At 47.6% G+C, this 17677-nt stretch overlaps 1 protein-coding gene across 1 annotated transcript in view; it reads left to right on the top strand.

Moving 5' to 3' along the window:
• Positions 1-17677, top strand: part of nbeal2 (neurobeachin-like 2) — a gene marked incomplete in the record, with an annotated part of 127642 nt that overhangs the window by 74363 nt on the left and 35602 nt on the right. Inside the window, 6 exon segments of the mRNA XM_031811792.1 lie at positions 254-409; positions 3562-3721; positions 6464-6552; positions 8074-8252; positions 9032-9590; positions 16330-16514. Coding sequence (XP_031667652.1) covers positions 254-409; positions 3562-3721; positions 6464-6552; positions 8074-8252; positions 9032-9590; positions 16330-16514 — 1328 coding nt within the window.

Below are 17677 nucleotides of genomic sequence, written 5' to 3' on the forward strand. Positions count from 1 at the left end.
CTCTCTTCTCCACCCCTCCCTCTCTCTCGCTCACTCTCTCAACCCCTCTCTCTCTCTCTCTCTCGCTCACTCTCTCAACCCCTCTCTCTCTCTCTCTCTCTCTCTCTCTCTCAACCCCTCTCTCTCTCTCCCTCTCTCTCTCAACCCTCCCTCCTCCCTCTCCCCTCCTCCTCTCTCTCCTCTCTCTCTCTCTCTCTCTCTCTCCACCCCTCCCTCTCCCTCCTCTCTCTCTCTCTCTCTCTCTCTCCATCAGGTGGTGAGTGCGTTAGATGTGGTTTACAGTCTGTTGAGGAGCAGCCCTCCCAGAGAGCAGGTCCAGGCTGTACTGTTGGAGTGGGGAGTAGAACAGCTCTACTGTCTGCTGCTCAAACCCAGCTTTGGAGATGAGGTCAGGGAGAGAGTCTTCAGGGTGAGTCAGTCTGCTGCATCACACCACCATTACACTACCACATCACACCACCACACCACACTACCACATCACACCACCACATCACACTACCACACCACCACCACCACATCACACCACCACCACCACACTAACATCACCACCACCACACTACCACATCACACCACCACACCACCACCACACTAACACCACCACCACCACACTAACACCACCACCACCACACTACCACATCACACCACCACACTAACACCACCACCACCACACTACCACATCACACCACCATTACACTACCACATCACACTACCACACCACCACCACCACCACCACATCACACTACCACATCACACTACCACACCACCACCACACTACCACATCACACCACCACCACACCACACTACCACATCACACCACATCACACCACCACCACACCACCACCACACCACACCACACTACCACACCACCACACCACACCACCACACCACACTACCACATCACACTACCACACCACCACACCACACTACCACATCACACCACACTACCATACCACACTACCACACCACACTACCACACCACCACACTACCACATCACACTACCACACCACCACCACACTACCACAGTACCACCACATCACACCACCACCACACCTCACTACCACATCACACCACCACACCTCACTACCACATCACACCACCACACCACACTACCACATCACACCACCATTACACTACCACATCACACCACACTACCACATCACACCACCACACCACACTACCACATCACACTACCACATCACACTACCACACCACCACCACACTACCACACTACCACCACACTACCACATCACACCACCACCACACCTCACTACCACATCACACCACCACATCACACTACCACATCACACTACCACATCACACCACCATCACACTACCACCACCACATCACACTACCACCACATCACACTACCACCACCACCACATCACACTACCACCACCACCACATCACACTACCACCACCACATCACACGACCACTACCACCGCATCACACTACCACCATCACATCACACTACCATCCCCACACCTACATCTCACCACCACACCAACATCTCACCATCACACCACCACACCAACATCACACCACCACACCACCATCTCACCAACATCTCACCACCACACCAACATCACACCAACATCACACCAACATCACACCACCATCTCACCACATCACACTACCACCACCACCACATCACACTACCACCACCACCACATCACACTACCACCACCACCGCATCACACTACCACCACCACATCACACGACCACTACCACCGCATCACACTACCACCACATCACACTACCACCACATCACACTACCACCACCACATCACACTACCACCACATCACACTACCACCACCACATCACACTACCACCACATCACACTACCACCACATCACACTACCACCATCACATCACACTACCACCATCACATCACACTACCACCATCACATCACACTACCACCATCACATCACACTACCACCATCACATCACACTACCACCATCACATCACACTACCACCACCACATCACACTACCACCACCACATCACACTACCACCACCACATCACACTACCACCACCACATCACACAACCACTACCCCCGCATCACACTACCACCATCACATCACACTACCACCACCACACCACACCAACATCTCACCACCACACCAACATCTCACCACCACACCAACATCACACCACCACACCAACATCACACCACCACACCACCATCTCACCAACATCTCACCACATCACACTACCACCACCACCACATCACACTACCACCACCACCACATCACACTACCACCACCACCGCATCACACTACCACCACCACATCACACGACCACTACCACCGCATCACACTACCACCACATCACACTACCACCACATCACACTACCACCACCACCACATCACACTACCACCACATCACACTACCACCACCACATCACACTACCACCACATCACACTACCACCACATCACACTACCACCATCACATCACACTACCACCATCACATCACACTACCACCATCACATCACACTACCACCATCACATCACACTACCACCACCACATCACACTACCACCACCACATCACACTACCACCACCACATCACACTACCACCACCACATCACACAACCACTACCCCCGCATCACACTACCACCATCACATCACACTACCACCACCACACCACACCAACATCTCACCACCACACCAACATCTCACCACCACACCAACATCACACCACCACACCACCATCTCACCAACATCACACCACCACACCACCATCTCACCAACATCACACCACCACACCACCATCTCACCAACATCTCACCACCACACCAACATCACACCAACATCACACCACCACACCACCATCTCACCAACATCACACCACCACACCACCATCTCACCACCACACCAACATCTCACCACCACACCAACATCACACCAACATCACACCAACATCACACCAACATCACACCAACATCACACCACCATACCACACCACCACCATCACACCACCACACCACCATACAACCATATCACACCATCACACCACCATACCACAGCACACCATCACACCACCACACCACCACCACCACACCACCATACCACACCACCACACCACACCATCACACCACCACCATCACACCACCATACCACACCATCACACCACCATACCACACCACACCATCACACCATCACACCACCACCATCACACCAACATCACACCACCACCATCACACCAACATCACACCACCATACCACACCACCATACCACACCACCATACCACACCACCACACCACCACCATCACACCACCAACATCACACCACCACATATTAGACCCTCTGTCAGTCAGTATTTTGGCCACTGCTGGGGTAAGCAGGAAATCTGGAATCCTCCAACCAGGACTTCTGGAAAACCTGTGCATGTTGGGGAATTGACCAAAGATACTGCAACTATAGCCATTCTATGTTCAGAGTTTTACCTAGTCATACGCTCAATACACAATCTCCCCATCTTTCCTAGTTTATCTGAGCCGTAGGTCAGTGTTGTTGTTAATCTCCTGCTCTCCTCCTTGGTCATTGACGCAGGTTCTGTACAAGATCCTGAAGAGTGAACGAGTGTCTGAGCGCGCCAAGCAACGTGTCAAGTTGAAGGATTTTGGATACCTGGGTCTTGTTTGTTTTCTAGGAGACGTCCCCGTAACCATGACCACCGTGCGCTGTCTTTACGAGCAGGTCCTCGCTACAGGTAGGCCTCAAATATAGCCTCTGGTCGTGTCCCAAATGGAGCCCCATTCCCTTTATACAGTCTAGTAAACTATTAGGGCCCATTGTGCCCTGTCAAAACTCTATAGGGACTAGGGTTCTCATAGGGCTCTGGTCAAAAGTAGTGCACTCTATAGGGACTAGGGTTCTCATAGGGCTCTGGTCAAAAGTAGTGCACTATATAGGGACTAGGGTGCCATTTGTTTTTGTAGCACTGCTTTGCTATATCTTGGCCAGGTCGCAGTTGTAAATGAGAACTTGTTCTCAACTGGCCTACCTGGTTAAATAAAGGTGTTCTCAACTGGCCTACCTGGTTAAATAAAGGTGTTCTCAACTAGCCTACCTGGTTAAATAAAGGTGTTCTCAACTGGCCTACCTGGTTAAATAAAGGTGTTCTCAACTAGCCTACCTGGTTAAATAAAGGTGTTCTCAACTAGCCTCCCTGGTTAAATAAAGGTGTTCTCAACTAGCCTCCCTGGTTAAATAAAGGTGTTCTCAACTAGCCTACCTGGTTAAATAAAGGTGAAATAATCAAATAAATCAACATTTGGAACACATCCTCTGAGAGGGACAGACAGAGGAATACTGAGAGGAAGGAGGGAGGATGTTCCTGATGTAGTTGCTAAGAGTCCATTTAAAAGCATCCATGTGATAGGGGCTCCCGAGTGGCGCAGCAGTTTAAGGCACTGCATCTCAGTCCCTGGTTTGAATCCAGGCTGTATCACATCCGGCTGTGATTGGGAGTCCCATAAGTCGGCTCACAATTGACCCAGCATCGTCCGGGTTTGGCAGGGGTAGGCCGTCATTGTAAATGAGAATTTGTTCTCAACTGGCCTACCTGGTTAAATAAAGGTTAAATAAAGGTTAAATAAAGGTTCAATAAAAAATGTCAGGTCTGTTTGTGTCCTGTTTTTCTGTACAGGCATCCTTTTACAAAGCATTTTGTTCTTGTATTGATGGCTAGTCTTCAGAAAGGCTTTAGAGCTGAAATGTCAACATGAAACAGTCTCAACTATAACCTTGTTGTTCCTATAGTATGTATATCTATAGGGGATATATTTTACTGTGTTTAACCCCTCTCCTTGTTGTTCCTATAGTAGGTACAGTTGAAGTCGGAAGTTTACATAAACCTTAGCCATATACATTTAAACTCAGTTTTTCACAATTCCTGACATTTAATCCTAGTAAAAATTATCGTTTTAGGTCAGTTTGGATCACCACTTTATTTTAAGAATGTGAAATGTCAGAATAATAATAGACAGAACGATTTATTTCAGCTTTTATTTCTTTCATCACATTCCCAGTGGGTCAAAAGTTTACATACTAATTGAGTGTATTTGGTAGCATTGCCTTTTAAATAGTTTAACTTGGGTCAAACATTTCAGGTAGCCTTCCACAAGCTTCCCATAAGTTGGGTGAATTTTGTCCCATTCCTCCTGACAGAGCTGGTGTAACTGAGTCAGGTTTGTAAGCCTCCTTGCTCGCACACGTTTTTTCAGTTCTGCCCACAAATGTTCTATATGATTGAGGTCAGGGCTTGGTGATGGCCACTCCAATACCTTGACTTTGTTGTCCTTAAGCCATTTTGCCACAACTTTGGATGTATGCCAGAGGTCATTGTCCATTTGGAAGACCCATTTGTGACCAAGCTTTAACTTCCTGACTGATGTCTTGAGATGTTGCTTCAATATATCCACATAATTTTCCTGCCTCATGAAGCCATCTATTTTGTGAAGTGCACCAGTCCCTCCTGCAGCAAAGCACCCCCACAACATGATGCTGCCACCCCCGTGCTTCACGGTTGGGATGATGTTCTTCAGCTTGCAAGCCTCTCCCTTTTTCCTCCAAACATAACAATGGTCATTATGGCCAAACAGTTCTATTTTTGTTTCATCAGACCAGAGGACATTTCTCCAAAAAAGTACGATCTTTGTCCCCATGTGCAGTTGTAAACTGTAGTCTGGCTTTTTTTATGGCGGTTTTGGAGAAGTGGCTTCTTCCTTGCTGAGCGGCCTTTCAGGTTATGTCGATATAGGACTCGTTTTACTGTGGATATAGATACTTTTGTACCTGTTTCCTCCAGCATCTTCACAAGGTCCTTTGCTGTTGTTCTGGGATTGATTTGCAATTTTCGCACCAAAGTACGTTCATCTCTAGGAGACAGAACACGTCTCCTTCCTGAGCGGTATGACGGCTGCGTGGTCCCATGGTGTTTATACTTGTGTACTATTGTTTGTACAGATGGAAGTGGTACCTTCCGGCATTTGGAAATTGCTCCCAAGGATGAACCAGACTTGTGGAGGTCTACAATTGTTTTTCTGAGGTCTTGGCTGATTTCTTTTGATTTTCCCATGATGTCAAGCAAAGAGGCACTGAGTTTGAAGGTAGGCCTTGAAATACATCCACAGGTACACCTCCAATTGACTCAAGCGGTGTCATTTACCCTATCAGAAGCTTCTAAAGCCATGACATAATTTTCTGGAATTTTCCAAGCTGTTTGGATGCACAGTCAACTTAGTGCATGTAAACTTCCGACTTCAACTGTATGTCTATAGGGGATATACTTTACTGTGTATAACCCCTCTCCTTGATGTTCCTATAGTATGTATGTCTATAGGGGATATACTTTACTGTGTATAACCCCTCTCCTTGATGTTCCTATAGTATGTATATCTATTGGGGATATACTTTACTGTGTACATCTGATTGTCATTGTTTTGTGTAGATGCCACTCCTAACTTCAGAGACCTGCTGGCTGTGGTCCATCTGTCCCATCGTGCTGAGCTCACTGTCCGTCTGGACGTCTGTCGCAAGGTCAGTCCTTACCTACTCTAATCTTCTTTCCCTTCCACTGTCCTGTTTCCCCACCTCTAGTCCTCTTTCCCCACCTCTAGTCCTCTTTCCCCTCCTCTAGTCCTCTTTCCCTTCCTCTCGTCCTCTTTCCCTTCCTCTCATCCTCTTTCCCTTCCTCTAGTCCTCTTTCCCCGCCTCTAGTCCTCTTTCCCCACCTCTAGTCCTCTTTCCCCACCTCTAGTCCTCTTTCCCCTCCTCTAGTCCTCTTTCCCCACCTCTAGTCCTCTTTCCCCTCCTCTAGTCCTCTTTCCCTTCCTCTCGTCCTCTTTCCCTAGCCTCTAGTCCTCTTTCCCTAGCCTCTAGTCCTCTTTCCCTAGCCTCTTTCCCTTCCTCTAGTCCTCTTTCCCCTACTCTAGTCCTCTTTCCCCTCCACTGTCCTCTTTCCCCTCCACTGTATATCTTCACATTCTCTCAGGTCATTACTAAGTATAGTACAATTGAAGATAAAGGTATATACTATTTGGCAGCTAAAGGTATAGACTATAGGGCAGCTACAGGTATAGACTATAGGGCAGCTACAGGTATAGACTATAGGGCAGCTACAGGTATAGACTATTGGGCAGCTACGGGTATAGACTATAGGGCAGCTACAGGTATAGACTATAGGGCAGCTACAGATATTGACTATTGGGCAGCTACAGGTATGGACTATAGGGCAGCTACGGGTATAGACTATTGGGCAGCTACGGGTATAGACTATAGGGCAGCTACGGGTATAGACTATAGGGCAGCTACAGGTATTGACTATTGGGCAGCTACAGGTATAGACTATAGGGCAGCTACGGGTATAGACTATTGGGCAGCTACGGGTATAGACTATAGGGCAGCTACGGGTATAGACTATAGGGCAGCTACAGGTATAGACTATTGGGCAGCTACAGGTATAGACTATTGGGCAGCTACAGGTATAGACTATTGGGCATCTACAGGTATAGACCATAGGGCAGCTACAGGTATTGACTATAGGGCAGCTACAGGTATAGACTATTGGGCAGCTACAGGTATTGACTATAGGGCAGCTACAGGTATTGACTATAGGGCAGCTACAGGTTTAGATTATAGGGCAGCTACAGGTATTGACTATAGGGCAGCTACAGGTTTAGACTATAGGGCAGCTACAGGTATAGACTATTGGGCAGCTACAGGTTTAGACTATAGGGCAGCTACAGGTATAGACTATTGGGCAGCTACAGGTATTGACTATAGGGCAGCTACAGGTTTAGACTATTGGGCAGCTACAGGTTTAGACTATTGGGCAGCTACAGGTTTAGACTATTGGGCAGCTACAGGTATTGACTATAGGGCAGCTACAGGTATAGACTATTGGGCAGCTGAAGGCTTGACTGTTCCCTGTTTTTGTCTTTCTCTCTCCTTCTCTCTCTCTCTCTTTCCCCCTGCTCTCTCCCTCGCCTTCTCCCCCCCTCTCTCTCCATCGCTTCTCTCTCTCTCTCTCCATCGCTCCTCTCTCTCTCCTTCTCCCAGCTCTTCTACCTGATCTATGACAATGAGGACTATGTTCGTCAGCTGGCCCGTCAGCCAGGCTGGCAGGATGTGTTAACTAAGCTCTATATGAAGGAGTCCTATGAGTCTCGCGGTCCCTCCCTGGCAGGCTCCAGCACCCACAGCTCCCTGGACCCCTCCTCCTCCCGCCCCCCTCTCAGGTAGGGATGAGTTCCATTAGTCGATTGAGGGAATCTGTATTGATTCGAAGAGTTGGGAATCAATAATAACTTAAGTGATATTTTATATTTCTGGACAATAAACAAGATAGTTTCTGGATACAGCTCTACCCCAGCTATAGATCAGTTAACATGTGTTCAGCTCTATCCCTGCTATAGATCAGTTAACATGTGTTCAGCGCTTCCCCTGCTATAGATCAGTTAACATGTGTTCAGCTCTATCCCTGCTATAGATCAGTTAACATGTGTTCAGCTCTACCCCTGCTATAGATCAGTTAACATGTGTTCAGCTCTATCCCTGCTATAGATCAGTTAACATGTGTTCAGGTCTACCCCTGCTATAGATCAGTTAACATGTGTTCAGGTCTACCCCTGCTATAGATCAGTTAACATGTGTTCAGCTCTATCCCTGCTATAGATCAGTTAACATGTGTTCAGCGCTTCCCCTGCTATAGATCAGTTAACATGTGTTCAGCTCTACCCCTGCTATAGATCAGTTAACATGTGTTCAGCTCTATCCCTGCTATAGATCAGTTAACATGTGTTCAGCTCTACCCCTGCTATAGATCAGTTAACATGTGTTCAGCTCTATCCCTGCTATAGATCAGTTAACATGTGTTCAGCTCTATCCCTGCTATAGATCAGTTAACATGTGTTCAGCTCTATCCCTGCTATAGATCAGTTAACATGTGTTCAGCTCTACCCCTGCTATAGATCAGTTAACACACAACTCTTACTAAATGTTGAACTGCTCCCCTCAGGAGAGATCACAGCATGGTCATAGAGGACTCTCAGTACGCTCACACAGACGTCTTCCTCCCTTACACCTCGCCGGACGATGAAGAGGAGGAGGAGGGAGACGGCGAGGGCCTGGTAGGGAGGAATATCTCAGAGCGTTTCTCCGACCTCTCTCGGTCTTCCCCTAACAGCAGTGGAGGCACGTTGAAGGACTTTGACGACTCTCTCCAATTTAAGTCGTTTGACTCGGTAGAGCAGGGGAGCCGCTCGTCCTCCCTGTCCAACACCGTGGACATCCCCTCCGGTCGGCCCCAAGAGGAGGCTCTCTACCACCCTCTGTCCCCCTTCGGCACCTCGCCCTTTGAGCTGGAGCTGGGGGGTATGAGGGGTGAGACGGGGACATGGAACCACAACCCTGTGGGGGGTAGTCAGGCAGGCACCCCCTCCCCCCTGGAGCACAGCCGGTCGTTCCCCTCTCTGAGACCCAGGAAGAGCTCCAGTCTGTCCAACGTGCTGGACGACACCAACTATGGAACTGACCCCCGGGCAGCTGACACCATCTCCAACACCTCCAACCCACAGGTACTGCTGCCCTAACCTTGACCCTAACCACAGGTACTGTTATCCTAACCTTAGCCCTAACCACAGGTACTGTTATCCTAACCTTAACCCTAACCACAGGTACTGTTATCCTAACCTTAACCCTAACCACAGGTACTGTTATCCTAACCTTAGCCCTAACCACAGGTACTGTTATCCTAACCTTAGCCCTAACCACAGGTACTGTTATCCTAACCTTAACCCTAACCACAGGTACTGTTATCCTAACCTTAACCCTAACCACAGGTACTGCTGCCCTAACCTTGACCCTAACCACAGGTACTGTTATCCTAACCTTAGCCCTAACCACAGGTACTATTATCCTAACCTTAACCCTAACCACAGGTACTGTTATCCTAACCTTAGCCCTAACCACAGGTACTGTTATCCTAACCTTAACCCTAACCACAGGTACTGTTATCCTAACCTTAACCCTAACCACAGGTACTGTTATCCTAACCTTAACCCTAACCACAGGTACTGTTATCCTAACCTTAACCCTAACCACAGGTACTGTTATCCTAACCTTAGCCCTAACCACAGGTACTGCTGCCCTAACCTTGACCCTAACCACAGGTACTGTTATCCTAACCTTAGCCCTAACCACAGGTACTGCTATCCTAACCTTAACCCTAACCACAGGTACTGTTATCCTAACCGTAACCTTAGCCCTAACCACAGGTACTGTTGTCCTAACCTTAACCCTAACCACAGGTACTGTTATCCTAACCTTAGCCCTAACCACAGGTACTGTTATCCTAACCTTAACCTTAGCCCTAACCACAGGTACTGTTATCCTAACCTTAGCCCTAACCACAGGTACTGTTATCCTAACCTTAACCCTAACCACAGGTACTGTTATCCTAACCTTAACCCTAACCACAGGTACTGTTATCCTAACCTTAACCCTAACCACAGGTACTGTTATCCTAACCTTAACCCTAACCACAGGTACTGTTATCCTAACCTTAGCCCTAACCACAGGTACTGCTGCCCTAACCTTGACCCTAACCACAGGTACTGTTATCCTAACCTTAGCCCTAACCACAGGTACTGCTATCCTAACCTTAACCCTAACCACAGGTACTGTTATCCTAACCTTAACCTTAGCCCTAACCACAGGTACTGTTGTCCTAACCTTAACCCTAACCACAGGTACTGTTATCCTAACCTTAGCCCTAACCACAGGTACTGTTATCCTAACCTTAACCTTAGCCCAACCACAGGTACTGTTATCCTAACCTTAGCCCTAACCACAGGTACTGTTATCCTAACCTTAGCCCTAACCACAGGTACTGCTGCCCTAACCTTAACCCTAACCACAGGTACTGTTATCCTAACCTTAACCTTAGCCCTAACCACAGGTACTGTTATCCTAACCTTAGCCCTAACCACAGGTACTGTTATCCTAACCTTAACCCTAACCACAGGTACTGTTATCCTAACCTTAACCCTAACCACAGGTACTGTTATCCTAACCTTAACCCTAACCACAGGTACTGTTATCCTAACCTTAACCCTAACCACAGGTACTGTTATCCTAACCTTAGCCCTAACCACAGGTACTGCTGCCCTAACCTTGACCCTAACCACAGGTACTGTTATCCTAACCTTAGCCCTAACCACAGGTACTGCTATCCTAACCTTAACCCTAACCACAGGTACTGTTATCCTAACCTTAACCTTAGCCCTAACCACAGGTACTGTTGTCCTAACCTTAACCCTAACCACAGGTACTGTTATCCTAACCTTAACCCTAACCACAGGTACTGTTATCCTAACCTTAACCCTAACCACAGGTACTGTTATCCTAACCTTAGCCCTAACCACAGGTACTGCTGCCCTAACCTTGACCCTAACCACAGGTACTGTTATCCTAACCTTAGCCCTAACCACAGGTACTATTATCCTAACCTTAACCCTAACCACAGGTACTGTTATCCTAACCTTAGCCCTAACCACAGGTACTGTTATCCTAACCTTAACCCTAACCACAGGTACTGTTATCCTAACCTTAACCCTAACCACAGGTACTGTTATCCTAACCTTAACCCTAACCACAGGTACTGTTATCCTAACCTTAACCCTAACCACAGGTACTGTTATCCTAACCTTAGCCCTAACCACAGGTACTGCTGCCCTAACCTTGACCCTAACCACAGGTACTGTTATCCTAACCTTAGCCCTAACCACAGGTACTGCTATCCTAACCTTAACCCTAACCACAGGTACTGTTATCCTAACCGTAACCTTAGCCCTAACCACAGGTACTGTTGTCCTAACCTTAACCCTAACCACAGGTACTGTTATCCTAACCTTAGCCCTAACCACAGGTACTGTTATCCTAACCTTAACCTTAGCCCTAACCACAGGTACTGTTATCCTAACCTTAGCCCTAACCACAGGTACTGTTATCCTAACCTTAACCCTAACCACAGGTACTGTTATCCTAACCTTAACCCTAACCACAGGTACTGTTATCCTAACCTTAACCCTAACCACAGGTACTGTTATCCTAACCTTAACCCTAACCACAGGTACTGTTATCCTAACCTTAGCCCTAACCACAGGTACTGCTGCCCTAACCTTGACCCTAACCACAGGTACTGTTATCCTAACCTTAGCCCTAACCACAGGTACTGCTATCCTAACCTTAACCCTAACCACAGGTACTGTTATCCTAACCTTAACCTTAGCCCTAACCACAGGTACTGTTGTCCTAACCTTAACCCTAACCACAGGTACTGTTATCCTAACCTTAGCCCTAACCACAGGTACTGTTATCCTAACCTTAACCTTAGCCCAACCACAGGTACTGTTATCCTAACCTTAGCCCTAACCACAGGTACTGTTATCCTAACCTTAGCCCTAACCACAGGTACTGCTGCCCTAACCTTAACCCTAACCACAGGTACTGTTATCCTAACCTTAACCTTAGCCCTAACCACAGGTACTGTTATCCTAACCTTAGCCCTAACCACAGGTACTGTTATCCTAACCTTAACCCTAACCACAGGTACTGTTATCCTAACCTTAACCCTAACCACAGGTACTGTTATCCTAACCTTAACCCTAACCACAGGTACTGTTATCCTAACCTTAACCCTAACCACAGGTACTGTTATCCTAACCTTAGCCCTAACCACAGGTACTGCTGCCCTAACCTTGACCCTAACCACAGGTACTGTTATCCTAACCTTAGCCCTAACCACAGGTACTGCTATCCTAACCTTAACCCTAACCACAGGTACTGTTATCCTAACCTTAACCTTAGCCCTAACCACAGGTACTGTTGTCCTAACCTTAACCCTAACCACAGGTACTGTTATCCTAACCTTAACCCTAACCACAGGTACTGTTATCCTAACCTTAACCCTAACCACAGGTACTGTTATCCTAACCTTAGCCCTAACCACAGGTACTGCTGCCCTAACCTTGACCCTAACCACAGGTACTGTTATCCTAACCTTAGCCCTAACCACAGGTACTGCTATCCTAACCTTAACCCTAACCACAGGTACTGTTATCCTAACCGTAACCTTAGCCCTAACCACAGGTACTGTTGTCCTAACCTTAACCCTAACCACAGGTACTGTTATCCTAACCTTAGCCCTAACCACAGGTACTGTTATCCTAACCTTAACCTTAGCCCTAACCACAGGTACTGTTATCCTAACCTTAGCCCTAACCACAGGTACTGTTATCCTAACCTTAACCCTAACCACAGGTACTGTTATCCTAACCTTAACCCTAACCACAGGTACTGTTATCCTAACCTTAACCCTAACCACAGGTACTGTTATCCTAACCTTAACCCTAACCACAGGTACTGTTATCCTAACCTTAGCCCTAACCACAGGTACTGCTGCCCTAACCTTGACCCTAACCACAGGTACTGTTATCCTAACCTTAGCCCTAACCACAGGTACTGCTATCCTAACCTTAACCCTAACCACAGGTACTGTTATCCTAACCTTAACCTTAGCCCTAACCACAGGTACTGTTGTCCTAACCTTAACCCTAACCACAGGTACTGTTATCCTAACCTTAGCCCTAACCACAGGTACTGTTATCCTAACCTTAACCTTAGCCCAACCACAGGTACTGTTATCCTAACCTTAGCCCTAACCACAGGTACTGTTATCCTAACCTTAGCCCTAACCACAGGTACTGCTGCCCTAACCTTAACCCTAACCACAGGTACTGTTATCCTAACCTTAACCTTAGCCCTAACCACAGGTACTGTTATCCTAACCTTAGCCCTAACCACAGGTACTGTTATCCTAACCTTAACCCTAACCACAGGTACTGTTATCCTAACCTTAACCCTAACCACAGGTACTGTTATCCTAACCTTAACCCTAACCACAGGTACTGTTATCCTAACCTTAACCCTAACCACAGGTACTGTTATCCTAACCTTAGCCCTAACCACAGGTACTGCTGCCCTAACCTTGACCCTAACCACAGGTACTGTTATCCTAACCTTAGCCCTAACCACAGGTACTGCTATCCTAACCTTAACCCTAACCACAGGTACTGTTATCCTAACCTTAACCTTAGCCCTAACCACAGGTACTGTTGTCCTAACCTTAACCCTAACCACAGGTACTGTTATCCTAACCTTAGCCCTAACCACAGGTACTGTTATCCTAACCTTAACCTTAGCCCTAACCACAGGTACTGTTATCCTAACCTTAGCCCTAACCACAGGTACTGTTATCCTAACCTTAGCCCTAACCACAGGTACTGCTGCCCTAACCTTAACCCTAACCACAGGTACTGTTATCCTAACCTTAACCTTAGCCCTAACCACAGGTACTGTTATCCTAACCGTAGCTCTAACCACAGGTACTGTTGTCCTAACCTTAACCCTAACCACAGGTACTGAGCATTCCTAGGAGGTATGTTGTGTGGTGTTTGAAAAAACTGGACCGAACGTGTTGAATATGAAGCCCAGTGTCTTGTGTCCCATATCCATAATGCTAATGGATTTCTCCTGAAATGTGTCAGTCAGAAACTCACAAGTATTAGCATCCCGTAAGCATGTTTCAGAGTCCACAGTCGTGATAGTCTGGTAGACTCTGTGACCCCCATCTGCTGGGGTCGTACAGCCTGACCTCATACCTCAGAAAAATTCCCATCCAACGTGGCTCAGTGTACATGACTCCTATTCAACCAGCGTGGCTCAGTGTACATGACTCCTATACAACCAGCGTGGCTCAGTGTACATGACTCCTATACAACCAGCGTGGCTCAGTGTACATGACTCCTATACAACCAGCGTGGCTCAGTGTACATGACTCCTATACAACCAGCGTGGCTCAGTGTACATGACTCCTATACAACCAGCGTGGCTCAGTGTTCATGACTCCTATACAACCAGCGTGGCTCAGTGTTCATGACTCCTATACAACCAGCGTGGCTCAGTGTACATGACTCCTATACAACCAGCGTGGCTCAGTGTACATGACTCCTATACAACCAGCGTGGCTCAGTGTACATGACTCCTATACAACCAGCGTGGCTCAGTGTTCATGACTCCTATACAACCAGCGTGGCTCAGTGTTCATGACTCCTATACAACCAGCGTGGCTCAGTGTACATGACTCCTATACAACCAGCGTGGCTCAGTGTACATGACTCCTATACAACCAGCGTGGCTCAGTGTACATGACTCCTATACAACCAGCGTGGCTCAGTGTTCATGACTCCTATACAACCAGCGTGGCTCAGTGTACATGACTCCTATACAACCAGCGTGGCTCAGTGTACATGACTCCTATACAACCAGCGTGGCTCAGTGTACATGACTCCTATACAACCAGCGTGGCTCAGTGTACATGACTCCTATACAACCAGCGTGGCTCAGTGTACATGACTCCTATACAACCAGCGTGGCTCAGTGTACATGACTCCTATACAACCAGCGTGGCTCAGTGTTCATGACTCCTATACAACCAGCGTGGCTCAGTGTACATGACTCCTATACAACCAGCGTGGCTCAGTGTACATGACTCCTATACAACCAGCGTGGCTCAGTGTACATGACTCCTATACAACCAGCGTGGCTCAGTGTTCATGACTCCTATACAACCAGCGTGGCTCAGTGTTCATGACTCCTATACAACCAGCGTGGCTCAGTGTACATGACTCCTATACAACCAGCGTGGCTCAGTGTTCATGACTCCTATACAACCAGCGTGGCTCAGTGTACATGACTCCTATACAACCAGCGTGGCTCAGTGTACATGACTCCTATACAACCAGCGTGGCTCAGTGTACATGACTCCTATACAACCAGCGTGGCTCAGTGTACATGACTCCTATACAACCAGCGTGGCTCAGTGTACATGACTCCTATACAACCAGCGTGGCTCAGTGTTCATGGCTCCAATTCAACTGAATGTGATGAGGGATAGAGTCGTGCTGAGAATGATGAAACTATTCAACCAATGGTTCAATATCCTAGAATACGGCTGTGCAGATGCCTCCGCGGTTTAGTCCGTCTCCGACACGATGTACTGTATCTGTGTGTCTAACTGTGATTATGGTGTGTGTGTGTGTTTGTGTGTGTGTGTGTGTGTGTGTGTGTGTGTGTGTGTGTGTGTGTGTGTGTGTGTGTGTGTGTGTGTGTGTGTGTGTGTGTGTGTGTGTGTGTGTGTGTGTGTGTGTGTGTGTGTGTGTGTGTGTGTGTGTGTGTGTGTGTGGTCCCTTTCAGCAGATGCCAGAGGAGGAGCTGTGTAACCTGCTGACTAACATCGTGTTCTCTGTGCTGTGGTGCGGCAGCGGGTCGGAGGGGGGGGAGGACGCCGTGTGGAGGGAGAGGGGACAGGTCTTCTCTGTCCTCACCAAGCTGGGCTCCTCATGCCAACTGGTCCGCCCGCCTGACGATATCAAATGCAGGTCAGTCGGTCTACAGCCAGCCAGCCAGTCAGCTATTTAGTTAGTTATCCAGTCAGCTATTTAGTTAGCCAGCCAGCCAGCCAATCAGTCAGTCAGATATTTAGTTAGTTATTCAGTCAGCTATTTAGTTAGTTATCCAGTCAGCTATTTAGTTAGCCAGCCAGCCAGCCAATCAGTCAGTCAGATATTTAGTTAGTTATTCAGTCAGCTATCTAGTCAGCCAGCCAGCCAATCAGTCAGTCAGATATTTAGTCAGCCAGCCAGTCAGTCAGTGTCTGCATCCCAAATGGCACCCTATGGGCCCTGGTCAAACGTGTTGTTTGGGACCCAGGTTAGTCAGTCAGTCACTCCCACTGTCCTTGATATGCAACTCCCTCTGTCTCATGTCAGTAAACAGATTCATTAAGGTGACTTCAAACCAAGTTGTATTTGTCAAATGCTTGGTAAACAACAGGTGTGGACTAACAGTGAAGTGCTTACTGACGGGCCCTTCACAACCATGCAGAGAGAAAAGGAATAACAATGAGGAACGATAACTAGGTACAAACACAGGGTACCAGTACTGAGTCCATGTGCAGGGGTGAGAGATCATTGATAACTAGACTAGTACCGAGGCCAGTACTGAGTCCATGTGCAGGGGTGAGAGATCATTGATAACTAGGCTACATACACAGGGTACCAGTACTGAGTCCATGTGCAGGGGTGAGAGATCATTGATAACTAGGTACAAACACAGGGTACCAGTACTGAGTCCATGTGCAGGGGTGAGAGATCATTGATAACTAGACTAGTACCGAGGCCAGTACTGAGTCCATGTGCAGGAGTAAGAGATCATTGATAACTAGGCTACATACACAGGGTACCAGTACTGAGTCCATGTGCAGGAGTAAGAGATCATTGATAACTAGGCTACATACACAGGGTACCAGTACTGAGTCCATGTGCAGGAGTAAGAGATCATTGATAACTAGGCTACATACACAGGGTACCAGTACTGAGTCCATGTGCAGGGGTGAGAGATCATTGATAACTAGGCTACATACACAGGGTACCAGTACTGAGTCCATGTGCAGGAGTAAGAGATCATTGATAACTAGGCTACATACACAGGGTACCAGTACTGAGTCCATGTGCAGGGGTGAGAGATCATTGATAACTAGGCT

This window comes from Oncorhynchus kisutch, unplaced genomic scaffold (genome assembly GCF_002021735.2).
Source record: "Oncorhynchus kisutch isolate 150728-3 unplaced genomic scaffold, Okis_V2 Okis02a-Okis13b_hom, whole genome shotgun sequence".
In the NCBI taxonomy this organism is placed as follows: Eukaryota; Metazoa; Chordata; class Actinopteri; order Salmoniformes; family Salmonidae; genus Oncorhynchus; species Oncorhynchus kisutch.